This window comes from Columba livia, chromosome 2, assembly GCF_036013475.1.
Source record: "Columba livia isolate bColLiv1 breed racing homer chromosome 2, bColLiv1.pat.W.v2, whole genome shotgun sequence".
In the NCBI taxonomy this organism is placed as follows: Eukaryota; Metazoa; Chordata; class Aves; order Columbiformes; family Columbidae; genus Columba; species Columba livia.
The window spans coordinates 83,720,105-83,747,802 of NC_088603.1; the positions used below are offsets into that span (position 1 = coordinate 83,720,105).

The window sequence follows — 27,698 nt, forward strand, 5'->3', positions numbered from 1 at the left end:
TCAGCGTTGTTGGAGTTTTCAGGAACATGTGGTTTAGGTTAAGCACAGTTACGTGCCAGGAAACTTCACTCCGCAACAGGCCACGGCTCAGTTTTGCTCTGGTGAGGTTTTGTACCTCACTGTGCAGATAAATGGTGGATGGACACTGAGATTTTTACTTGGAGAAAACTTCCGTCAACTTGTGCGTGAATTTATATCCCCATTAAGCATTAAGAGTTGAGAAAAACTCAAGTAGTGTAGAGCGCCCTGTTTCTTTATTATTTTAGATTATTTTTATTATTCTTTATTATTTATATTTTAAATTCAAAAGTCAAGAAAGTGCTGGGTAATCCTAGACAGGATTTTACACAATGAGGGCTTATGAGAAAACGCTAGTGCACATGCAAGCAATCATTTAAAAAAGTATTGAGTGTAGTCAGAAGAGGCTCCCCCCTCTCTGTGACAGCCAGGACAGACACCTGCGAGACGCTGTTTGGGCAGATCCACGTCTCACTCCTGCCCCACTGCTCCCTTGGGGATGTGAGCTGTGACAAATCCTTTTAGGTTATTATTTCAAATCAAGAGAGTAGTTTAAAAAATGTCACCATCTGAGAGGTGCGTAGGGTGCTGGGTGAGGTGTGCTGGTGGTCTGTGCCTGCATCCCGGCTGGCAGGTGTGGCGAGGTGGGGGTGATGGACAGGTAGGGAAGCAGGCAGTGTCCACTGGCAGGGCTTCTGGGGAAGGCTGCTGTGGCTTTGACTGCATGGCACTGGTTTTGTAGATGGAAAGCTCATTTGATCTTCCTCCTCTGGTCACTTGAGTAGTTCTTGAGGTTTATGTTACCTCTGTGGACCTGAGAAATTTAGAAACGAAGGGGGATCTTCCGCATCTTCCCATACCCTTCTCTGCACAAGTTAACTTTGTTTACAAACTAAATCTGTGCAGTCAAATTGGAGTTTTGATGCCAGATTACTTTCACACAGAATCACAGAATCACAGAATCACAGAATCGACTGGGTTGGAAAAGACCTCAGAGATCATCGAGTCCAACCCTTGGTCCAACTCTAGTCCGTTTACTAGATCATGGCACTAAGTGCCATGTCCAATCTCAGTTTAAAAACGTCCAGGGACGGCGAGTCCACTACCTCCCTGGGCAGGCCATTCCAATGCCTGATCACTCTCTCTGTAAAGAATTTCTTTCTAATATCCAGCCTAAATTTCCCCTGGCAGAGTTTAAGCCCATGCCCCCTTGTCCTATTGCTAACTGCCTGGGAGAAGAGACCAATCCCCACCTGGCTATAACTTCCCTTCAGGTAGTTATAGAGAGTGATGAGGTCACCTCTAAGCCTCCTCTTCTCCAGACTAAACAACCCCAGCTCCCTCAGCCTCTCCTCATAGGTCTTATGTTCAAGGCTTGATGTCTGAAATCATCTCCATTTGAAAGATGCAGTACTTCTTGCAGACGTTCATGTTCTTTTATCAGGGAATGCAGGTGCTTCCCTGTGGGATAACGTGTCCTTGCACCTTCAGGAGCCGCGTGACATTTGCGTTCTTCAACATTTCAAAGCGACTTGTGTGAAAACATCAAGCTTTCTCATGAGACCTCAAGTATTTCTGCAATGTGATAATAAACTCTTTCAATATCAGTTGCAAAAGGAACTTTAAGTGCTCTTTCATAGTTGTGCTTTTATGTTCACTAAACCAGGGGAAGAAAATGTTAGCATAGGTCATATGGCTCTCTCTCATCCAGTACACTTTATTTTGTAAAACAAGCCAGTTCCTGTTTATGATACACGTGATGGAGCTGAGAGATGATTTAAGGATGTTTATCTATCCAAGCTGATTTAGCTAAGGACAAGCAAAAAATGTATGTCGAAAAACCACTGTTGTGAAGTCCAACCCTGGACGGTTAGGAAGTGCTGTAGGACCTCTCTCCAGCACTGCTTGCAGCACCCAAAGCAGCATCCTGCCCTTTGGAGTGAAGTGGTTGTAGCACACACAGGAGAGGAGAGGGACCCATGCCAGGGGAGGCGGCATCAGTTGGCTCTGAGCAACTTCTGGATGTTGTAGGGTCACAGGGACAAGTAAGGAGGAGCATGGGGGCTCCCGGGGTGGGTGATGGCCAAACCTGGAGCCAAGGCCCTTTGCACCCCCCAGGGCAGCCAGGAGGGCACTGGGGCAGCCCTGGCATCGAGCACCTCCCAGCAAACCTCAGCAGCACACAAAACCTCATTGAGCCTCCTTCAGCTCATGAGGAGCACAGCGCTCAGACAGTCTCCTCATCCTCCTGTTGTGTGCTTTGGTCTGGGTTAACAGAGACTGCAGCATCTCGGAGCTGCAGGGGGGAGTCCTGCTTAGCAGCAGCCAGAGCACGCCAACAGCAAATGGGCTGTCTCGAGGTGTTCAGCTGCTAAATGTCTGAGGCTCTGCTGAATGCTCACTGTGGGGTTTTTCTCCAGTGATTTATAACTTAGTTGAACTGATGACTTTTGCAGGAAAGATAAAATCTTGCCTCTTGGAGACAATTCACTCCCCTTTTAAATTAAACTTACCTTCTCCAAAGAATGGTCTGGTAGAGTGTTCGTGTATTGAATCACCAGAACTATTGTGGGCTGCATGAGATAAAAAATACTGTTTTGCCTATGGTGATAAAATAAAAGCTAATATGAAAATGTATGCATTGTTATTAAGATGTGTACCTGCCATCGAGTGTTTCATCTGAAGCTTTCCACGTGTAGCAGAATTGTAAGTTTTTGAAAATGGATTTGGGAAGGGAGAAATCTTAATATCTAAGAGTGCCAGAAGCCTGTAACAAAAATAATGATACGTCTTTTACTGCTGATTATTTCTCTTTTGAAAGTGTATTTTTTCACTAGCATCAGCAAGGAGTTCTAATTAGAAGTAAATAATAGAATCTGTTCCGTTATTAATTCTGCTTTCATGCAGGTGTTTAATATACATTGAAATCTGATGGTCAGACTTTGTTGGCATTATTTGTGCATCGTTATTGGCCTAGATGCAATTACACAGGATTTCTGTCACCACAAGATTTGCCCAGGAAATGTACAGTTCCATCAAGGATACTTCAAGGTCTGCTAGGCATTTGAGATATGTTAATGTTTTTCACGTGTCCTCGGTGTTGGGGGAGAGGGAGCAGTATTTCTGCATGATCAGGAGAGCGAATGAAGTGTGACAAAGGCTTGGTAAATCCAGCAAACGAGCGTGTACTTCTAAGGAGAATGTGACTGCTGCACTGAGTTAGTATGTGAACAAACCCCTTGGTGTGGGCAGGGGGGCTGTGTCCAGCAAAGCCTGTGCGGAAGGCAAAGGGGAGGTCAAGAAGCAGAAGGCTGCAGGGGTCCACATGGTTCTCAAGCATCACCCTCGGTTTTCCTCTGAGTTGTTTCTCTTGGGCATTTTTTTAAATGCTTGCCTTGTATTCCATATGTATGACGGTGTTAACAGATCAGACCAGGCACTGCTGTGCATATTCAGTTACTCCAGATCAGTTTCTGGTACCTGTTAATCCCAAGCGTGCCCACAATGTACATATCAAATGCATTTGTTTGAACGCTTTCAGAAGCAAGCAGAGCTATTGCAATGAATTGCAGTTTCTTAATGCCTCTAAGAGGTTGATATGGCTCGTCTGAAAAGTATTAAGTTGTGTACATATGCTATGTAGATGATGAGGTGGGTGCTCATGCAGATGTATACATGTACTGCTTCCCAAAAACACTGGACATTTGTTTACTCTGCATCACATGCATGTCTGTTTCTGTAGAAGAAATGCCAGACAGCAGTAGCATACAGAAATTTTCTAACTGAAGGCTTAATTTTTCAGTTAAAATGTCACACTGATGCTAGATTAAAACAAAACCGCAGGCCTTGGCTAAAGAAAACATGGTTAGGTAGAGCAGTATTCACCTTGTGGTACTGATAAGCTCCCCAGTCGAACTTTGAAAAGTCCTTGAACATCGCTGCCCAAGTCAGTGCTGTTTGAATATGAAATCCTTAAATCTGACTCTCCACAAGCTGAGCAAACTGTTTACTGTACCTGATGTCCTTAGAGCAGATTAGGCAGCTTGAAGCGGACAAAGATTCAGACATCACAAAGATTCAGAGTCGCTGAAGCTGCTCTCGAGTCATGCATGTTTTGCTTGACTTTTAACCTGTTCACAGCATGATGTACTTACCGGTTTCACTATGGACATTATGTAAATACTAAGCAGCTTATCAGATGTGGTTCGAGGTTGCATTTATAAGCAATGCTTCCTTTATGTATGGAAACGGAAAGAAATGGCTGATTAGAAATGGACGATTGGTTAGCAACCTGGGGCCTAACATTGCCACGCTGATGCTTCTAGAACAAGCTCACCTTTGAAGTGATAGCAACAGAAAACGGTAGCCACTTCTCTTTTATTGACAAGTTTCTGAATGGACAGATTTATAATGGAAGATTAAATTAACATATAAGGAAGGTTTTGGAACCTGGTGCCAGATTTTTTTCATCACTTTTAAGTTGCAGTCTCAGGCTGCTAGTACATATGAGTTCATGGAGCCAGACTTTGCCACGTGAAAGAGAATCCAGTCAACCTCATTTCCTTACATAGCGCAGGTTTTTAAACCCATTTTTAATTTGCATTTGGATTTACGTATCACTATTCTAAACACCGTAGTAGAAGTGTGAGTTTCCTGTAGCCTCCATAGGAGCTCAGGTCTGGAGAGATGTAAAGTGGCAGGTCATGCATTTACACTAGAGCACAACTGAAGCAGCCGAGTTACTGGCTGAGGTGGCCCTTCTCATCCCCATCTTTGCATGAACTTTTCTTCTTGGGAGGTATAAGGGGCGATGGAGTTGCCTAAGGAGAAATAGCTACCCTCTGTGCTTCCAGGCTTACTTACCAGTCCAAAGTACACTTGCCTTTTGGGAGAGTTTGTGAGATGGTGGAAATACAGAAAAAAAAATCTGGATGCAAACCAAATACGTTCACCCACTCCTATATTAAGCTCTGAGCACTTGTAGCTTTGTTGAATCTCTGTTTTGTTTGACGGTAATTTAGTTTCCAATCTGGCAGGAACTGTCCTCTTAATGTCAGTTTTTTTTTTTCTTTACCCTTCTTAACACGCTGCGTGTTTTCCAGAGACCAGTGTGTTATTTCTGTTTAGCAAAGGCACCCCCAGTATGCTGATGTAGTTCTTGAATTATACAGCTACCAGCATACGCATCCCTAGAGTGAGTAACAGCTTTTTGCAGTACACGTGTAAATATTTACATCTGTTTCCCTCCCACTTGGTAAAGTACTCCAGTTTTGTATAGTACAAAGTGCTTTGTATGTAGGAAAAAAACACATTGTTTAGTTCTTTGGTTTTGTTTTGAGGGGGCGTTGTATTTATTTAACAGAAGGCCAAACTAGACGCAGCGTGCATTTTGCAGGGAAGTCCTGCTTTCACCCAGCTTCACAGCTGGGCCGACAGATTTATGACGAGGTGATGGACTTCTTCAAGGTCAGGTGGTGAATCAGTGGTTAAGTAGAACCCTGGGTCCTGCTGACTCCAGTGCTTTGTGTAATAGTTTGAGCGTGCAGCTTTGTCTTTGCAACTTACTGCAGCAAATAAACCCATCTTATCCCTAGCCCCACAGATAATTTCAATTAAAAAATTTTGTGGGGGCCGTTACGCTTATTTAAAATAAGGTTGATTGGTACTGGTAGGCTCAGGCTTGTCCTCTCAGTAGGGAGGAATTCTGAAAATGATTGTGGTGATCCCTTTTCACTCTTTGAGAAGACCTGAATGCTGTATGGAAACATGCTGTGTGGCGTACGTGTTGTCATAGGGGCTGGGCCTTGCTCCTGTGGACTTGCAGGAGAGAGGTTCCTTAGTTTGACAGAGGGTGCCAGGTTTTTCGTGCCCAAGGTTTTAACTTTTTCTGGTGTTTATGATGGCAGATTCTGGCTGTTGCCTTCAGCCAAAGGCACTGCAGGATACTTGGTGACTGACAGAGAAATGATTTTGTGAATACCATCCGCTAATTTCCAGGAGTGACACTTAAGGAGTGACCTGCATTTCTGTTACAGAAAAAAGTTACTAGTCTACCAATTGAAGAACATATAGCGTGTAAGTTAGCACAGGCTTGCCAACAGCAAGGCGTTTCGCATTGTTGTCCTGGCATGGCTGCTGCGTTCGGAGTCACCTGGAGTGCTGTGACGTCCGTGACCTGTCAGCAGTGCTTCCAGCTCCCTCCCCCATTTCCCTTGATGCTGCCTCACCTGGCTTCAAACCTGGCTATCCCTGTCTGAATGTTCAGGGTCTCAGGAATATAATCTGGGGGATTTAGCAATGACATTATTTTCTAACTGTTTCTTTTTTCTTTGTCAGCAAGCTGTATTTTGAACAGCCATGCACTTTATTTTTTTTCATCAAAACATGCTATTGCTAACTTTAAGTATTAAAACTTTCTTTTGTTATTCATCAACTGCAGTATTCCTGGGGTGCTTCTTTCTGTTTTATTTTTTCTTTTCGTTCTCTACGTATGGATGCAAATTGATATATTAATTTAACTTCTTTTATGATAATTGAGTTTTGGCCTTGATTTGAATTCCTATTATCAGTCCCATCTGCGTGCACAAGTTACAGCACGTCGGGAAAGTAAGGTATGCTCTCACTATCTGTCAGATGCAAGGCAAAAAGAAAATCTCTAACTTTATGCATTTAATAGTAAAGTAATAGAGATCGTATCAGTTGTTAGAGATGTATATTGCTAAGCTCAGCTGAAAACTTGATGTGTGGTAGGAAATCAAGCTAATACTTGCTCCATCTGTTAAAAGGAGCAAGCACAGCAAGAGGCCAGCATAATGAGTATAAAGGGAACGGTGAATTTTACTATTAGACATAGTTTCGAAAGCTCATTATTTAACAACAGGTTTGTGAAGAGGCTTGGATGAAAAGCCAGCTCTTACTGTTGGAACACAAATGGAGTTTGAAATTTTTTTTAGAAGATCTTGAATCCGTTACAAGTGTTTTGAACTACACGGGAGTGGTAATTGAGCTTTGGTCTCTGAGCTCACAGAAAACTTAGTTTCTGGGACTAGAAATTTGATATTTAAAGGCCTGTCTTTCACTTTTTGCTTTGTGTTTGGAAATAGTTTTGTGGATCAGAAAGAAAAAAAAATACCCAGACCAACCCCAAACTGTGCTCTTTGGTTTTACGTTCTGCTTGACGAGTATTGCAGCTTTTGTTATTGAAATAGTCACTATAGTGACTATCATCATGGGAGTGTATGCATCTTTCTTAATAGAACATAATAATCAATACACCTTGTAACAAGTTGAGAGGAACTTTTCACCTCCTGGTAAGTTTAGTGGCAATTCTCTGGGCAGTACCTGTGCCTGTGTTTCCATGTGTTTGGGTTTAGCCAGAGACTCCCGTTGCCTTCCCTGCAGGTTGGGTCCAGCCTGGGGTTGATGGTGTTGAGCATCCAGCCGGGGTGGGAGTTGTGTATCTGACACGAGCCCAGTTGTTGCATGTGGCTGGTGGAGGAGCCGGGACCTGCGCTCCCAACAGCCTCTTCCCACTGGTGACAGACACTTGCTGGTTGCCAACCTGAACGCGCTTCTTCACCCCGTGATCCAGCAGCAGTTGTGGGGAGCGCTTGCTTGAACTTGTCTCGGCAGTGTTGTCTTTTGCGATTTTGAAGCAGAGAAGGCAAAGGCTTGCTAAAATTTAAAAGTCGCTTGTGTTTCCGGAGCCTGTCCTGAGCCTTTCCTCCGTGGTACGTTGCTGTGTGCATGTCTTGATAGCTCAGACTGTGAAATCTCCATTCCCTGTGGTCAGTGTCCGGCACGAAGCATCTGCCTGCAGCACTGTGCCCCAGGGGGTTGTCTCTCTGCCAGCTCAAAACATCTTTCAGATCACGGAGTCGATGAGGCTCTGCATCCTAATTCACATTTTGGCACCACTGTTTGGAAATGAGCTTCTTTCTCAGCAGATCAGGTAGATAAACACGTGCCCGTGTTATTGGTCCTTTGTGGAGATTCTTGATGTCTGAGGGCAATCCATCTCTTTCTTTGATTCTCTGCTGAAAAGACAGCTGCTGCCAAATGCGAGTACCTCCTTTGGAGGGGTGTTTTACAGAATAACTGCTGACTGGTGGAGGCCTGTCAGGAGCAAGCTGTGAGCAAAATTGTGACTATGAAGGTTTTAGCTACAGCGATAAAAATCCTGACATTAGTGTTTCATTTATTTTTGTTTATTTATTCCTTTTCTTCCGAGCACTTTTATCTTTCACTTTCTGGCAGGTGGTTTGTGCAAAGTCAAAAATATCCATGTGGGCACTGATAGCAGTATAACTTCAGCTGATGCAGCAGTGGTTTAATTGAAGTGGTGCGGTTGTACCAGTAGAAGGATGTGCTTGTAGTTAAGCACTGAATTTTGTGGGGACAAAGCCATCCTTAGTTCCCTTGAAGCTGGGCAGAAAATTCCGATTAGGTCCAAGGACCCCAGCTCACCAGCATGGTTTGCGTGTCAGAAGCGTGTGGAAAAGGGCCAAGTGATGTCAGTTATAGCCAAAACAACTTTCTTGGGAAGGGTTTGACTTCTGTTGCTGGTGCTGTAGTAGAGTGAAAAACCTTTGGACTGCTGGAGCCCACAGCACCGAGGGAATAGTTTTTCTGTTTTATTACTTTTGCGCTTGTTTTAATTGGATCGAACTGCACCCCAGGGGGCCTGGAAAAAGATTTTTGGCAGATGTGCTAGCAGTTCCCGGCTGAGGGGACAACCCACAGCCCACTAACCCTGAAACAAGTAACCCTAGTAGCCCTTTGAGCAAAGAAAATCCACCAAAAAAAAGCGCAGTTGGTGTAATCCTGCTGAGGTCAAGAGCCTCTGCTAGGAACACCTCTTGTATTCATGATTCACAGGCCTGCATCAGCAGGATCTAGTGCAGACCTGTCTTAATGGGAAGAGCCTCTGATGTCGGGGATTTCTTTGGAGACCAGCGCTTGCTTACGCTCTGTCAGCACCCCAGCGTATCTGGGTGCTTGAGTTACCTTCCTCTGAGCTCTGCAGACAGGAGATCAAAACCAGTGCATTTTCAACTTTGTTACCTGACTTAATCTAATTTATGGGTTGTGTGCCCAGCGTGTGCTTTCTTTGACTTGTCCTCTCCAGAAGTGCATCCTGGCGGTAAAACCTTCCCCTCACCAAGAAGCCGCCTCTGCTGGTGCCTGGGCTGCGTGCGCTGTGTTTCCCTGCCTGGGAATGCAAGGCGGTGTTTGATGGACATGGTCTCGTAGTGGAGTGGAAATTCTCAGTTTTTATGCAACCTCTGATAAGGGTACCTATTTTGGTCTTGGGCAAGTCAGTTAGGTCAAAACATATAAATAATGGTAATTGAAACCAGGTGCTCTAATTTAGATAATGATGGGAACTTACATAGCTTGCTTTTAGGGGTGCTAAGTTTCTTGTTGTTTACAGTTCCTCAGTATTTCAAGATTACATGCTTGACTTCCAACACCTGTGTTTGAGCCTTTCTTCTCAATCCATTTCCTTCTCTGAAAATTTCAGCATCAAAGAAATCTAGCTAACGCAAAATCATAGGGACTGTCTTTTAATTTCACACATTGGAAACTCACATTTGTACCTATGTGGTTGTTGCAAGTGGATATTCTACAGGTACACTCCTGTGAATTGTTTTTTCCTCTTCATAGCATAGTAATATTTGTGGATAAAAGCATAAGAACATGTATTGCTCTTGCATCTGCTAGGTGTACAAGGTTTTGCAATGGTGGTGCCAGCCAATTCGTTAACTGAGTTTTTCAGAATAGTGAATTCCAGCACTGAGCAGTTCCAATACAACAGTAGTTTTTATAGGCTTTACAATACAAGGGTCTCCTGAGAATAACTTAATATGGATTAGTTTTCAACCCCTACCAGAAACAAGCATGATTTTCTTGTACCAACCTGTCTTGAACTAAATGAGTTGGGTGATTCCTCACTGGTACTGAACTTCCATTGATATAACTGGTTGTGGAGGTCCCTCGTACCTTTTTTGTCAATGTGGATGTTAACAGAAAAATACATGAAGATATTGATTTAAAAATATGTATTTGAAGCTATGGTAATGCATAATGGCATGTAAATAATGAATCGTTTATTTGAGTAGTTGGTAAGAGTTCTACTATAATGAAAGGTAGGAATATATATACCTCAATGGAGTCTTTTAGGACATAGCCTCTTCCATAACAGGTTAAATACTTTTTATATGTTTATGTTACAGTGTAAGAAATCTGCTTTTAGTGCTGGTGCTGCTGCATGTTTTGATGATGAAAGAGCTTGTGATACACATTAAGGCTTTTTTTTGTAGAATCACAACATTTTCCATATTTTGCAGTTGACTTAGAGTCAGTCATTAGTTATGCGTCACCTGGTGGTGACTCAGCTCAGTGCTGCATGACTACTTTGTCACGTCATTTTACTTTTTTTTTAAATAATCTGTTGAGATGATAGTTGGGACTGCAGCTCTGAAGTCTCTGAGCACTGTTGGTTTCTTCTTAATGGGAAGTATGACCCTCTCTTGAATCGGCTCATTGTGCCTCAGTTCCATACCTTCAGACAGCGTTGGTGGCAATACAGTGATTCCAAATAAAATAGTTGTTGGAGATGCTTGCGTATAGAAGTCCTACTAATGGGATGCACTTTTTTTTTTTCCACTTTTTCACCCTTTTGTCCTACTTGTGCCAAGTGTAAATACTTGAAGGTACAAGTCTGACCTTCAATCCAGAGCATTTTTTGGAGAAGACGTTACCTGTTAATTTTTCAGAATCCACCTGTGCTGCACGTGTTGGTGTAGTGAGAACCAGTCTTGTGCTGCTGTGTCTGCAGTTGCATTTTCCTAATTTGCAGCTTTGTCAGGCATCTTTCTTTACTGTTCAGGATGAGTTTCCATGATTGCCTTGATATTAAGCAGAACTGAGGTCCTGTGGTCACACTGGAACTTGGGTATTAGGTGGTACCTCTGTGCTGCCAGCTGTGTTATGACTGTGCAGTTATGCCCATCCTGTGCTTTTTGCTTTCCACACCACTGATAATGGTTTTCCCTGGATGTTGTAGACTATGGTACATGATTAGTGCCATGAGTAGCTCTTTGCTTGTATCATGGGAACCAACTGTAACTGGGCTTCTCCAACATATACATACATGCTATCTGGTGTAATACAATGGTTTTCAAATTAAAGCACAAGCTAGCTCTGGAAAATCAAAGTGCACACACATGTTTTAAAAAGTGGGCCACCCTCTTACATGTTACATTTTCTTTTGCTTCTTGCAAGGCAGGAGGTTCATAGTTCAAATGCAAACCAGACAGTTTATATGCTGATTTTTTGGGAATGACTTACAGAATGGTCTGTCAAACTTTTGCAGCCAAGAGAAACTTTTTTCATTATTGATGTATAATGCTTGTTCTCAGATATGACATGGGTATTACTTTGACATACAATAAGACTTAGGATGTGGCTTTGAAAGGTATTGGCATGTCTTGACAATTCCATCTGCCCTGCAATGACTGATGGGTGCTCCAGTCTCCTCAGCAAATTCTAGCAGTGCCACTTATTTAACCTTTTTCACAAGAGAAGTCTACTGCAGGAGTGTGGCTAAGACTGGGTACATTCAGACCTTCTACTAGTGGTTTTTTTTTTTTTTAAAGCTTTAAGATTTTTGTACTTAACATCCACAGCCTTTTCACAAGTGCAATGCAAAGAGTTTCTTACCTTCACAATAATAGAAAATGAACAGTAATACATCCAGTATTACCTCTAAGGATGAAAAAGGGGAACTTGTAGAGAGTCTGAGACAGACAGAAGAAAAGCTCTTTTAAGCTGTTAGTTGAATTTTTGTGGCTCCTGGACCTGGTATATTTATTCATGCTCCTTGTAATAGAACAAATAAAAAGAATATAATATTGTTTTCCCCCAAACCAGACATATTAAAATGTAGTGGTGTTTTCATATTTGTGCTTCAGTATGTCCAAGAGGCCTTTCCATCTTCATGCCAGACACTGTAAAACTTTATAGCAAAGAGGTAGCTTTTTTTCCTAAAAAGCTCTCAGTCAAAGCAAGAGCTCAGTCTGGCATACCTAACAATGTATACTTTATTTGAGTAATGATCAAATTTACTAGCATGCATTTGAGAGAACTTAAGTAATTAGTGCCTGAGTATGTAATCAGTCTGACTAATGCTTCTCTTCAGTGCAAATTAGAAAACGACTGTGGTGTGCTGCTTGTAACTGAGCGGAGTTTCTCGTGTTCCTAGTCTAGACTTAATGATTTTTTTGCTTCAGGATAAGTATGCATTCATAGCTGCTGCAGTATTTTCTTGCAAATGAAAGTTGCATGTGGGCTTGCAGTCCAGGCATATACACACAAATCTGAAATTTCTGTGAGTTTGCATGTTTCAAGTCTGCCCTCCCCCTTATTTCTACACCTTTTCAAAACAAGATACAGTAGGGTTTTTTATTTCTTTATTGGATGTGTCAGTCTTCTTTTTACTCCATAAAGCTTTTTTTTCTTCCTCATGGTTTCATGGCAATAGAACCATTGTGGAATATTCAACTGTTTGTGTTGATCTTGAACCAGAGCAGTGGAGGTCTGGAAAACTTCGGTCGTGTGGTGTCCCCCCCAAAAAAAAGTAAACAAAACAGATGAAAAAGCTGGAGTTACAACAGGATATAATAAATGAAGCATTGGTAGCACTTGGTCTCATCAAACTAGGTGAAGGCTGGTATGTGGCTGCAGGAACCCTCTGACTTACGCCATGTGGGAGGCTGAGGGATCTTCATGGACAGGAGGTGGTTGGTCTCTCCGGGCGTGGACCTGGGTTTCACGATTGTAAAGAAAAAATGCTTAACTGTCTCGGCTGCTATCTTAAAGTAACATGCAGCTTCATTTCATGCTTGTCCAAACCTGTTTTGTTCTTCCTTGCAGCAAACTCTCCTGCAGTTAACAGTGCTGGGGAAGGTGGGGTGGAGCCCCAGTCCTGATTGCACCGATGTAATAAGTTTCAGATTTCCACACTGACAGTGGTTGTGGCTCTCTGTGGCAGTTGGTGAGTGCCTTGTTGCAAGAAAGTCATACAAATCTGAGAGCCCTGAGTATATTGAAGCGTTAACCTTTGCTTTGTGCCACAGCTAGCAAAGTGTCTCAGGTTTTTTTTTGGGGGGGGGGGGGGGAAGACTTTGGGCTCAAAGGGAGTGAAACAAGGCCCTGCTGCAGTGGGCTGATGTGCAGTGTCACTGACTGACTCGCAGTGCTTCTCCAGGATGTTCGTCTGCTGGAGCCTGTTAGTGTTGTCTGACCACACTAGGCCTGGAGAAAAGCGAGACTGTAGGGGCAAACTTTACCCTGTAAGACTACAAAATAAACATGGCTTTGTGCATTTTGAAAATAATAAAGTTTATGATGATTTTTGATGACGAAACCTGCTTGGATAGCTAATCTGTCAGAATATATCATTTAAAAACCCAAACTTTTTGCTTACTGTGTAGAAATTCAGAATGATTCCAGCTTTTTGCTCCCTTCCCCCACCTTTCACCTGTCATGTACTATTTTTGCCAAGTCACCAGAGAGACTGTGATAGTTTGATCCTGCCTGGGCAGCAGGTGCCCACCAAAGCCGCTCTATCACTCCATCTCTTCAGCTGGACAGGGGAGAGCAAATGCAACAAAAGGCTCATGGGTCAAGATAAGGACAAGGAGATCACTTTCCAGTTACTCTTCACTTGGGAAAACTTAATTTATTACCAAGCAAAACCAGGATAGGGTAATGAGAAATAAAGCCAAATCTTAAAACATCTTCCCCTCACCTCTCCGTTCTTCTCTGCTGTACGTTACTCCTGAATTCTCTGCCTCCTCCCCCCGAGTGGTGCAGGGAGGTGGGTAATGGGAGTTGTGGTCAGTTCATCACATGTTGTCTCTGTTGCTCTTTCCTCCTCACACTCTTCTCTGCTCCAGCGTGGGGTCCCTTCCACAGGAGACAGTCCTTCATTAACTTCTCCAACATGGGTCCTTCCCACAGGCTGCAGTTCTTCATGACCTGCTCCAGCGTGGGTCCCCCACAGGGTCACAAGTCCTACCAACTAACCTGCTCTAGTTTGGGCTTTCCACAGGGTCACAGCCTCCTTTGGGCATCCACCTCTCCAGGTGTGAGGTCCTCCAAAGGCTGCCGATGTAGATCTGCTCCACCATCGATCTCCATGGGCTGCAGGGGAGAGCTGGTTTCGCCATGGTCTGCACCACAGGCTGCAGGGGAACCTCTGCTCTGGTGCCTGAAACATCTCCTGCCCCTCCTTCACTGTCCTAGGTGTCTGCAGAGCTGTTTCTCTCAGGTGTTCTCACTCCTCTCTTCTGACTGCTGCTGGCATTGCATATTTTTTTTTTTCCCCCTCTTCTTAAATACATTATCACAGAGGTGCTACCGCTGTCACTGATGGGCTCAGACTCAGCCAGCTGCGGGTCTGCCTTGGAGCCGGCTGGCATTGGCTCTATCAGATTGTGGGGGAAGCTTCTAGTAGCTTCTCACAGAAGTCACCCCGGTACTCCCCTGCTACCAAAACATTGCCACGTACCCTACTTCAGAGAAAGTAACAGCGGGGGGACCCTCTGCCCTCTTGGGATGGGTGGATGTGCCCACATGTTTGGTGCAGTGGCCCATGGATGCTGGCAGGGAGGAGGTTGGTCCCTTGCTCCTTCCCTCTGCAGACACAGAGTCCTTTGTCACGGTTCTGCTAGCAGGGCATGTGAGAGCAGAGCCTCTCAGGAGGGATTATTGCAGAATTATTATTTGAGAGGATTTGCAGACTTGGGCGGCCATCCCTGCAGTAAATCATACACTCCATATGCATATGGAAGTTGGGAAGTCTAATTTTTTATTTCTAAACTGAAGCTTAAAGTCTGGTTTACAGCCAGATCCCTGCCTTCTGGGAGAAATAGGGGTTTGAGGCACCCCAAGTCTTTGTAGACACGCCGGGAAAAGCAATGTAGCCTTACCTAACCCCAGAGCCAGCACCGCAGCCTGGCATGTTGTGGTTCGGAGTGTTCCAGTCTCCGGGAAGACTGTGGTGCTGAGCTGAAGCTGAGCTGCTTCTCTTCATCTCCGCTGCACTGGCAAAACCAATAAATCCTTCTAGCATGGCACACAGAGCCTTCTTCCCTTGCGACCTCCTTGTCCCCTTGTGGTGTTGCCATGGATTGTAGCAACCTTCACCGCCGAGTCTGGCGAGATCAGCAGCAAAGTCAAGTGAACGATTGATGCCCTCCTAGACCCAGGCTGGTTCCACACACGGACAATTCTGAGTGTGAATAAACTACTTGCACCTGTTTTTTTTTTTTTATTCAACAGTACTCTTATCAAAAATTTGTTGTTTTTTGGGGTGCATGCTTGGGTGGGGGAAATGGTACTGACGGTGGGACCCAGCACTAACTTGTGCAGGTTGAAAGGTGGCCTTGCAGACCCACTGAGGGCTCAGCTGTTGCTGCCTACCCTGCAATTACCTCTGTTTGTCAGAACCAGGCATGTAGGTAAGGAGGGGTCACCCCTTCCCACTGTCATCAAAGGGAATCTTCCAGTTGTCTTCAGTCAGAGCTGGAAAAAATCCTGATTGCTGTTTAACTGAGTTAATGGCTGCAGCAATGAAGGGAGTGGTCTTGCAGTGTTCTCCTCAGGTAGCCCTTTCCTGGAAGGCTGATGAATTGTTTTGAGATCAGCACATGTGATAAAAGTTAACTTTGAAATGGCATGGCCTTGTAAACAAGGCTGCCATATAAACTCTACTGTATGCTTAAGTTTGGGGAAAATGCCCAGCATTTCATGTTCTCCTACCTGTAATTGTGCTTTGAACATTCTCAGTTGTGTGTTATGTGTCATAATGTACATATTTGTTTTCACAGACAGACGTCCTTAGGAGCTTACTGTATTCAGGGCTTGAGTTCCTCCCCTTTCTACCTCCCAACCTCCCTGTAAATTACCATTAATACACCTACAATTTTGGGGAAAGGGGGCTTGAATAGACAGCTACCTCACTGAAGGACTGCTTCAGTGAAGAAGCTTTCAGCTGTAAGTAAAATAGGTCCTTGCCTGTCTTTGTAGTAGTATGGCTGTGTCAAAGCCTCATACCACAGGCAACCTGCAAGAAAAAAAAGAACAGGTAATAAAGGCTTAAAGAAAATCCCTCCCCCCCAGTCCTTCAAAAAATGAAAAAGGATGAGTGAGGGACTGATGTTCAAGCCAGGGTGTTTGCATGGTGTTGGGATCGCTTGTTCCCGTTATCGGGGTTAGAGTAAGTAGTGGTGAGGGTGTGGGTGGGAGCGCAGCATGCAGGTTGCCAGTCAAAGAAGGGTTTTCGCTTGTCTTTACAAGGCAACCACCAATACTGTAGAAATGCTATTTTGTAATTTATAGGAAAAAAAAGGAAGATTAAAAGTTAGTTTGTAAAAAGTGTAGTGGAACTCTGGCTTTTGTTGTCTGTCAAAATGAGTAGCTCATGCTTCAGTTCAGATTGACACTTACAGGATCTCTCATACTCAGATTTTTGTAACAAAAGCAAAGAAAACTGCCAGTTCTCTCTCGTATTGACATCTTCCCTATTCTGTTCCTCTGGAAACCTCAAAACAGAAAGGTCTGAAAGGTGTTTTTCAAATTAAGGCAGGAACGTCCTACTTAAGCAGACACATTACCATTATGAACAAAAAGTCGCTTGATTAAAATTGATTTGAGTACAATCAAATATTGTTGCTGTGACGTGTGCAGTATTTATAGTAGCAGAAACCAAGGCAAGGTGTGGAGAAACTAAAATAAAATGGAAACAATATATGAGAGTTTCATAGCTAAGCATTGTCAGGAGATCTGAAAGCTGAGATTACATGTATATGAACTTCCTCTGTCCAAGTTCCAGTTGTTGTGTCCTTTAATTCATAAACGGCTTTAGAAATACTCAGTACATTGGGTGTTTTTGCCTTCAGCCCTGGATGCATGAACAATACCTGCCAGGGGCTTTTTCTTGCTTTACAGTGAGTGATTGTAAACCTGCAGCCCCTGACTGTGGGCGATAGGAGCTGAGGGGCTGGCTGCTGTGGAGCAGAAGGAGCAGGGGAAACCAAAGCCCTATGTTGTTCCAGCATGTTGAAGTTTGCAAGCAAGACCATCTGTTTTGGTGTAAAATAACCCCTTTCTGACTCTGTTTTATTTTTCTTTTCTCCCAGTCCTCTGCAGCAGCCTTGCTGAGAGAGCGCCCAAGCCCAGCAGCTGTGGTCCCCCTTCGTGGGGAGACCAGCTGGAGCCGGGGTTCTGCAAGGACCTTTCAGCCTTCATAGCTGGTGCTATGGCAGAGCCTCCTTGGGTTTGGTGATGATACGGTGGGGATAAATGCCACAGACTTTCCCAGCAAGAGCGCCCTGCCGAGCAGCTGCGCCTGGTGGGAGTTCCCCTGGCAGACCCCTGATCCCTCCGGGCTGGCACCCTGCAGGGTTTGGCCACCATCTGCACCCTCAGGTCAGGCCACAGTGACTGTGCTGGCAGCCTGGACAGGGTCAGCTCATACGAAATGTTGGGCTGAGAGGAAGGTAGAGGGATCCTGGAGGGGCTCGTCAGAGTATTGCTTTCTCCAGTGAGCCTTCTTTCAGGACAGGGCTTGCTTTGCATCAGTGTCCCCTCGGAGCTCCAGCGCCCACATAAGCATTGCCACTGATTTAATTGCTGCAGTGCTGCACATTGGCTGCTCCTGTCCTAGACTCAGAAGCAGTCCAGTCAGCTGCCTGCAGGATTTATTTTCTTCTTTTTTTTTAGGAAAAAAGGCCTTTTGAGACTAATTGCTTTGTGCTTCAAAAAAAGCTGATATAATTTGTAGGCTGCTTATTGAACAGGGTTGTTCCAGTTCTTGATAGTGGGGCATTTTATTCAAATTCATTCTTGTTCAATCAGTTGCTTCTGTCATATGAATCACTGAATAAATATGAATTTGAAATTGAGAGTTTCGCTTGAGCGCTAACTGATGTTGACAGTCAAGCTTTCATGCCTGGCATCGTCCATAGGTACACTTTTCCACTGTGTGGAAGATGATGGGTAAAGGGTGAGAGAGTTTTTATTGTTTGGTTTTTGTTTTGTTTTGGTGGGTGGGTTTTTCTTTCATTGTTTGTGTGGGGTGGGTTGGTTGGTTGGCTTGTTTGTTTGTTTCTTAGTGGTTTTGGTCTTCCTTGTGAGAAGATGAAACTATCGATTTTCAGCCCTTTGTCCATGGAGTGAATTAAGGCAATACACACTGAAAGCCAAAGGAGTGTGTCTGTTTACTGGGTGCTGCTTCCAATAACACTGACTTGGGGGTGTCTTTGGCATAGTGTCCCAAGCCAAACAGAGGATTGAACCCATGAAGATCATAAGCCTAGACCTTCCTTAGTTCCTCTGCTACCTGCCGGGGTCTGCTCTCCATCTCATTTTGCAGTGCCCAGCAGGTTGGAGAACTCTTCCCTGGCTTGCTTTGTTGTCAAAGCTGGCTTCCAGTTGAGGTCCTGCCGTTGACCAGCTGTCAAATAGGGAGCTGAAGGCCCATCTTGTGGTACATCTCCTATGCCCTGCCCTTGGACTACTCACTTGGCCTGGCATTCAGGGAGAGCCTGGGCAGCCGCAGTCCCTGCACTTCTCGCTTCATGGAGAGAAAGGGGCACTTTTCCATGCTGAAGAAAGTGCTGGTGACGTGCCAGGAACGTTTCACGTTTTATGCAGTGCTGTGGTCATGGTATTTGTAGGTGGGTGGACTTCTTAAAAATTGAGTTTTGCCATCTCTTCAGGTGCTGTGTAACTTCAGGTTATACAAGGTTGCTTGCAAAGAAAGTTAAATTAAAGATGCACTTCTTTTTTTTTCTTGTAAGAATTAGCATGAATTGCCTAGAGGCTTATTATAGTACTGGGGTGTTAAACTCATTTTCATCGGGGGCCACATCAGCTTCACGGTTGCCTTCAAAGGGCCGAATGTAATTTTAGGACTGTGTAACTGCTCCTACATTTATACAGTCCTAAAATTACATTCGGCCCTTTGAAGACAACCACAAGGCTGATGTGGCCCCTGGTGAAAATTAGTTTGACAACCTTGCTGTAGTATAATCTAGGTAAAATTCATGTGTTTAATTTGACTTAGATTTCTTTATTGTCTGTGTAGGCAAGCCAGATTGAAAGGTCATAAGCACTGAACCTGTAATTGGAAGCTTGTTCCCACTTGATGATAGAGCTTTTCTATGAATGGAAACAGGTCAGCGTGTGGAATAAACTGCCTTGAAATACCTCTTGCAGAATAGTCATTAGGTGGGACATCATGATCGTACAAGCTTATTGACAACGATCAACACATTGGGAAACAACAAAGAGGTGCAATTTAGTGGTTTTGCCAGCTCTGCTGCAGGGTGACCAGGGTTGCCGTGGTTCCCCGCGCTGTGGAGCTCGGGAGCAAAGAGGGATATTCTGATGAGTGTGCGCTACAGCCTGCATGTGGTAGTAGGAAAGCTGTCCTGGGGAGGTGTTGCAAGGCATCGCTGGTGGTGTCACTGCCGGAGGGTGGGGACAGGGTGAGTGAAGGCACCAGGATGGCTCCCAGCCCTTGAACCCAGGAGCAGCTCCTCACCCAGATGTCCCAAGCCCTGGGAAGTCTGAGAGGTGTTGTGAAAGGGGGACTGAGGGGAAGGGTTTGGAAGAGGTTTGATTGGTAAGAGAAAGAATGAAGACTGAAAATGTCCGGAACTGAAGTGAGCAAGGGACCAGATAGGGGATTATACATGATTTAGGGGTTGTGTGTTACTCAACTGATTTGGTAGGTACACTAAAATGCAAAGTGGGCATTTAGACGTTTTGTGTTAGAGGTCAAGATAAACATGTAGCTGGGAAGGGAGGCTGATGGTTGTGGTGATTCCCAGGGTAAATGGGGAAGAATTTTACAACATAGGTGACAAATAAGCTGATGCTCAATTTATGCATGGACGGCATATTTGCTTGTAAAAGCCAGTGTTAGCCACAGTAGTAATGGTATCAGTTTAGTTGGTAATACTTCTTTGTTGACTTCAATAAATGCCTTACATAAAATTATTTCATTTTCCTCTGTAGTTTAATAGATAAGAAAGTTCAATGTGGTTTTGATTTTGTTGTTGTTGTTGCTTTGAAAAAATATTAAATTATATTGAATCAAAGCAAGCCTTGGGCCCTGGTACATCTTGTTGCCTGAAAGATTGTTTTGAGACAATGGAATGGACGTCTGAGGTCAGCTGTTACGAAGAAATAGTAAATTATTGGACAAAAACATTACTCGAGTTGCACTCTTGTCATGATTAACTGTAGAATTTAAAATGTCGGTAGTTAATCTGCTTTACATTTGGTCTTAAATTGCTTTTGATTTATAGGAAAGCCTCCTTGTCCTGTATTTTAAGTATCTACTTAGACAGTAGATCTCTCCAGGAAAAAAAAGAGTAAGCTTCTAGATTTTTGTTTTTATTTTTAATCTCTGGGTCTTTGGGCCTGTTGTGATTTATTTTTCTCCCTTGAACACTGCATTCCATAGCTTGTAATGTGATCCCAAGGCCTCTCTTTCCTGCTTGGACTCATGTATAAAGACATTTTGTAAGATTTACTGCATTCTTTTAACTTCTAAACACGAGGGAAACACAAATGATGATCCTCGGTTCAGACCAACAGCAGAGAATGAAAAAAAAAAAAATTAGTACTTTTAAGTGGATGTTTTCCTGTGCAGTCCTCTGTATTTTGCTGGGCTGTGTTCATCTCTCTGCTGTGGGGTCAGTGACCGTAAGCAAAAAGATGCCTTAGAAGACTGAGGATGCTGATATATTGAATGCATGAACCAAGTCCTCTGGAGCTGCTGTCGAGTCATGTGGGCTGTTGTGAGCGTCACTGTGGCATTTGGGATTAACCCTGTGGGAAAACTCACGTAGAGCAGCCGCTGGGGCAACAACAGGAAGGCTGATGGCTTCAGCTTTTGGGTCACGCTCAGCTTTGCTTTCTGGTGTCTGTGGGCTGTCCAGATGCTGTGTAGTAGCTGGTTTGCTAATATCATAGGCATTATTGAAAAAAGTTTGGAAGTTCGGCTATATCTTACGCTGTTTGTAAACCTGTGTCCCAGATGACATCTGTAGCATAGCTCTTTGCTCTCTCCTTCACTATCTTAGTGAATTTTATGATTAAACTACTGCATTTTACATTATCCCTCTGGTTATATGAATTTGAACAACTTAATTTGAGTGTGTGGCGAGACTTTGCTGTTTCTGTTTTCCATGTGCAAATATCAGTAATCTCTTCTCTAATACACTGTTGTTTGTAGAATACACCTAGGGCTGATAAAAACTCTTCTTATGTAGAAAAGGACAGCAGAGGGAGGTTGGTTGCTCCTTTTCTGTTAACCCTCCAAAGAAAAACCAACCCAAATCTCTTGATTTATTCATGCTGGGTGACAGGGACGTGCTGAACTGCATCAGCATTCCCGAGCACCACAGGACGCAGTACGTGGCATCGGTCAGATGACACCGTGTCTGGAAGGTGTTACCAGCGGTGAACCACGTGGCCAGCCACAATGGTGGCTGCTGGTGTGGTGGTCAATGGCTGTGAGGAATGGTCCAACCTGAGGATGTGGGCACGTGTCTCATCTCCATCTGGAGGCAGCAGAGGTGGGGAGCCAGTGCCTGTTGCCACCCTTTGATCCAAATCTCAGTCTTCAGATTAAAGAACAAGCCTCGAGCCTGTGCTGGTTGGGACTTGTGTCTGGGAGGAGTGAGGGATCAGGTCACTGTGTAGAAGGGGCTGTTTGAAAATGCTCGCAGTACGTACAGTTTTCAGTAGGTGATCATGCATATTTTCGGAGAGCAGATTGAGTGACAATCTAGCTTGGGTCAGGGCTTCCAAGAGATGCAGACAAACCTATTTCTTCCTTTAAATAAAAATCTCGCTGCAATGGTGCAGATTCAGTCATCAGTCAAATACTGAATTGTTGATCAGGAAACTTTTAGAACGTCTTCTGCCTTCCTCCTGTGCAATACTGATCATCAACATCAGACCAAAAACCCAGCTGCTTGTGAAAAGCACTCAGGGAGATTCGGTTGTGTGTTGGCTCCGTGCAAACCAGAGAGCCCGAGTGTGACTTGTAGCTTTTGCAAGAAATGGGGATTGTGCAGGTTTTTTGATGTGCTTTACCTAAGCACTTAATTCAGCATTTTCCTAAACTCCCTTGACTCAGCTGTTGTGAAATCCCTTGATACAGTTTAATGACCTTATTCAAGCGGGGATTTTTGTCACTTGGCATCATGTCACAAAATGATCTGGTGAAACAGAGAAAGCATGTGTGCTCCTGTCATTGGGGGCCCACTCTGCCATTCTTTCCTGGTCTTAATAAATTGTACTACCAATTAAATCTTTTGTTAAAATATAATTTCCATTGGATCTTGAGTATAGGGGTAATTTGTCAGTGCAAAAAATTAATTAGACATTGTTTTGTGATATTCCCCTTACATGGAATGCGTGAAAGACTTCTTTATTTTTTCTCATGCCAGATTAATTGCACAGGATAAAAATGTCATTTTCAACATAAAGAAGTACGGAATATTAAGGTCTTCATGCTGGTGGTTTTCATGCTCTTTTAAAAGCGCCAGTGAAATTAATTTAATTGCAGTCATATGCTTCAAACTCCTGATTTGTTGGTGGGTTGTTTTCTTTATATGCTTACTGGTCAATTTAAAAGCATGTATTTGTGTAAAATACTAGTTATTCCAAATCGCATGGCATACAAAAATGCTTTTCTGAACTAAATATAAGGATGCAGACTCGCCTAACAAACACTTGTATGTTGTGAAGTACAATATTGCACTGCTCATGCAGCAGTATTTTTTAATAGGTATGGTATTTACAAATAGGGAAAATTATATGTTTGTTGGCTAAAGCCATCATTTTTCATTATATATCTTTGACTTAGTACATGATTTAGGGGTTGTTTGCTTTCCAAATAAGAGTCCCATATGAATTTATTTATTTATTTATTTATTTATTTATGAATGATGCTCCACAATTTCGGAATGAAACCCCATCATGAAACATCAACAGCTAATAACATCTTTACACAGTGTTCATCTGAAGAGTCCCACCTTTAATCTCAGTGCATGTTATCGTACGTTCTCCAGCTTCCTACAGCGGATTAGAGATGTCCAACTGGTATCGCAAAAAGAAGACACTTCTTGTAGCAGCAGCTGAGGATCTGGATGATGTTTCAGTGGGTGACGTGAGAGTCTGTCCCGTCCATGCAATGCAGTTGTGCCCGTGTCCTGGACGTGCTGCTGTGCTGCCAGGGACTTCCCTCTAACTTGTTTTCCCTTGATCCCGTGTCCAAGGCTGATGTTCTCATCGTGGAATGATGAATTAATTTTCTCTGCTTGTCCTTTCTCATCTGGGTAATGGTTTTGGGGAAGTATGAGTGTAGATCTCACTCTCAGTGTCTATGATTGGATATTGTGTCCTAAGGCAGATCTGGCAAGTGCTGTGGGTAGCGCGGTTGTTGAGCAGGTGAACCTTCACATTGCTGTGGGTATGTCCCCATCACAACAAGGCTGAATTTTACCCTGTTCAGAACAGTGGAATTGGGAGAATTCTCCTGTTGATTTCTGAACAGACATGAATCAGCACGTAGGGTCATAGCATCAAAGTTTTGAAACAGGCTGTCAAAAACACACCAGTATGGTTTATTTGCACACTTTCTGTGTGCCACCCTACTTTTAATGTTCATTCAAATATTCCCCACCTCATTTACCCATCTCTTCAGTCTTTCTTTTGTTGCTAGACAAAGAAATCTGACTCAGCAGCATGTGATTACTTTGGTCATATTTGCTGTCTTCTTCAAGACTGATACTAAACAGTGCTCCTTCAGCTCTCAGGTGTGGGGTCTTTCAGCAAACTATTAAGATCTGGGTGTCCAATAGCTCCCTCCTATGTTGTTTTTGAACCCTGCAGTGCCTGCTACAGCTTTTCCCTGTGTTACTCAGGGAACCTGGTAGCATTGGTCCCCTGGCTTTTCAGGTTGCTTCCTCATCTGAGTGCCTTTTTGGTGTGTTCATCGCAGCACTAGTAAACCGTGGTAGGGACAGTCAAGCATTTTTGAAGTGTCATTCTCCTTTCTCAGTGAAATGGTCTTCACTGTTGTTTAGCTGGATTCATTGTTTTGTCTTGTACTTCTTGAGATTGTTGTTTTTGTTGTTCTTTGCGTTGCTCCTTCCTATCTCAACCTCTAATTTTCACTTCCATAATAACTCTGAGAGTTGTTATTTTGCCTGCTGTCTCTTAAGGCCTTAATTTATAGTATTCCATGTATTCAGCATGTTTATTATCTTGAACCATTTATATCTTGAGAGGAAAGAACTTTTTGCTGAATTCTCACTTAGGCTCATCTTAAATCTTATTCCAAATTTCCTGCATGTTTTACTTGACCTTCCAGAAATGCTGTCAAGATCCTTGCAGAGGGATGCTGCTGTGCTCTGCAATGGGTTCCTCTTGAGGTTCAGGAGCCAACTTATTCATCTTCCTCTCCTGCATGCTGACTCCGCAGAATGGCTCTTGGTTCCTATTTCCTGAGGATTTAATCTGTAATATTTCATAACATGACCTTCCAGTTAGTAACGATAAAGTTCAAGGTAGCTTTTTCACGTCCTTGTGCTGATAAAGGCAACAGTCAAGATGAAATTAAAAAAAGTAGGCCTTACAGGGCTTGAGCATCGGGGCTGCAAAAAACCTGTTTTAAGGAAATGAGGTCTGCACGTGTGAACCTGTTACCCTGCGTGATGACTTTGATCTTTAGATGATTTTGACCAAGTTTTACTGTGGGTTTAGGAAATCTGAAAGATGTGTGGCTCTGGTAAAAATTAACAGTGGAGGAAAAGTAAATCCCTAGCACTGGGGAAGGAAGAGGCCCTTCTCCTTTCTGGTCCGGGTGGCAGTCATTAGGAGTGGTCAGTGTGTTTTCTAGCTGGTCAACACATGGGTGTATTTCTAAGTCAGCTCACAGAGCCATTTCCTCACCCAAACAAGGAGGCAGCGTGTGAAAGAGCTGGAAGTCTGAGAACAACCAGCCTGAAGAAGAACAACTAGTGGGTTTGAGTGGGAAGGATGAATCTGCAGAGACCATCATTGATAGTCCTACCACTCACAAGTCAATTGTCATGTTGGTTATCTTGGTGCATTTTTATTAAAATACTTAGTCAAGTTTGGAATGCTCTTCCTGCCCTACTAACCTGTGTCACATACCAACAGAAATCACAAATATGAAGATTCTCCTCCGAGAAATTATGTTCTATTTCATGTCCATGTTCACATGAGCTCCACTCACAGGATATATACCATCCCCTTTTGGTTTCCTAATTCTCTTACTGAGTCTGTTTTTCTGTTTTAATTCCAGGCTGACACATGGCTTCTGTTAAGTTACTTACTTTCCTAGGATTTGCTCTCCTTAAATCCCGTTTATATCCAAGTCTTCCAGCTTATGGCATTCTTTATTCTGCAGTATGATATTTGGTTTATTTTTGTCATGGTTCTTCCACTTAGGGATTGCCATTTATTACTCTTGAAATGTAATTACTTCTAATTCCCGCTTGCACTTTGTGTGATTAGTCTTGGGACTCCTAACACTATTTTCAGCCCCAAAGTTGTGCTATCAGTTGATGCCGCTCAAATTTGTTCTGAGATATCAGGACCACTTGCCCCTTAATCATGTACAAGTGGCTGCTTTCTCCATCCTGGCCAGCCTCTCTCTGACCTGTAAAAATGCTTATCCTGTCATCTTGGTGGTTGTTTACCACAAAGTATGTCCCAAATCTCTCAGTACCTGTCTTTTTTTCACAGTTAGGGATCGTGCTTTGGATGCTCTGAGTCTGTAAGAACTTTCTGGTGGTTTGCTCGTGTGTCCTGTTGGCGTCTGGGCTGCCTTCCAGCACCTGCTAGAAATCTGTCTCCTGGATCTCTTTTCTCCCCGAGTCTTCCCCCACTTTGCTTTGTGCTGGTGTGAGCGGCAGCTGTAACAATGGGATGGCCTGTGCCAGTGTTTGGTACACCTGTGATATGATTTTAATAAACAAATTCCATCAGGCAACTCTCCTCTGTCAGCTGGTGGGATATCTGGGTACACAGCTTTGATTTTAAGTGCGGTCTGCATTCAGCCTCTTGCTTCTTCAGCTTTTTTTTCTCACATGTCTCAGCAAGACAGACAACATCACTATTTTCCTGAAAGTCTTTGCATTACTAGGATCACACGTATGTTTTTATGCTGAAATCCTTTGGAGGGTTTTCTCTTCCCACACGGGCACGGCCCCATCCATCGTGCAGCACTGCGTGATCCCCAGCCTGGAGCAGCAATCCCACAGTGCTCACCAGCACTCAGGCTGCTGCTTATTGTGCTTCTTCCATCTGCTTTGTAAATATTATTCCAAAGGATTTTGGAAGGGTATTTTTTAAACGTTACATGTTATTAAAGTATTTGCGTTAACCCCATGCTTGACTTTCTTACACTGAAATGGGGCCATTGGCGGGGACTAGTATTGCCTGAGTAGCGTTGGCTATGAGTTGCAGGCATATGTCTATGAGGATGAGCTGCCAAGATGTAAATTAAAAGGAAGTGGGAAGCTGAATTCCAAAGCTATTGTTTTATAGTCTTTAGTGACGTTAGTATTCATAAAAGTTTAACTAGATTGAGGATGTGTACATCTGAGCATTTTTACAGAGATACATAGAAGGGTTTCCTGACAGTATTTAAATTGTGGCTTTTTTGAAGCTTTTACTGTCTGTTTGAAACAGGCTTCAGAAATTTGTCTCAGAAATTCATTAATTAGAAATAGGTTTGCCCATTCATTTCCGAATATCTGCAGCACACTGAACTTGGTATGCCGCTTACATTAGGAATAATGACCTAACCCAGTAGCCTGACCAGAGAATTTAATGGAAACATTTTAGTGAATTTCAGATCAAACATATGAACATTTGCAGCCTGTTAGAGCAATAATTTTCATTTACTGTTTCGCACTGTAAAACATTTCTTTCCATAGTAATTTGAGTATAAGTGGGGTTTACTGTAAGGGCTGGGGTTTTGTTTGCTTTTGGATTTTTTGGGAATGATTGGTGCTTGGTTTATTTTTCTCCTGACAGAGTCTAACAGTAGTCCAGTGTGAAATGAGATAATATTTGCCCTTAAAAAGGAAAAAACCTTGTAATCCTCAGTGTCTTGTCAGTATGTGCTGGTTTCATATGACCCCCATGTACGTATTTGGGGCTTCAGTTATTGTCAGAGAAGCTTTAGAAGAAGGTATGACTGGCAGGCTATGATATTCTACAAGTCTGCAGACTTATAAACTGGATAGGGAGCATGAATGGGTACGAAAGCTCCGTTCTCAGATACAATTTTTTGAATGTGTGCTCTGATTATTATTTTCTTTGTTTCCTCTCTTTCAGGTATTCACTTATAAACAGAGCACGATCACACACCAAAAAGTAACGCCTATGCATCAAACAAGCGCGGAGAGCGTGGAAGACATGGCAGCACTCGTAGATCTCCACGAAGGCTCCATTATGCACAACTTATTCCAGCGATATCAGCAAGATAAAATCTATGTAAGTTTCTTCTGAAATTAAGAAAAATATCCAGAGGGAATGTTTTAGAATGTGTA

At 43.4% G+C, this 27,698-nt stretch overlaps 1 protein-coding gene across 1 annotated transcript in view; it reads left to right on the forward strand.

The window, feature by feature from the left end:
- Positions 1-27,698, forward strand: part of MYO10 (myosin X) — a 162,180-nt gene that overhangs the window by 40,196 nt on the left and 94,286 nt on the right. The window contains exon 3 of the mRNA XM_065052621.1: positions 27,484-27,642. Coding sequence (XP_064908693.1) covers positions 27,484-27,642 — 159 coding nt within the window. The remainder of the gene's footprint in view (positions 1-27,483; positions 27,643-27,698) is intronic.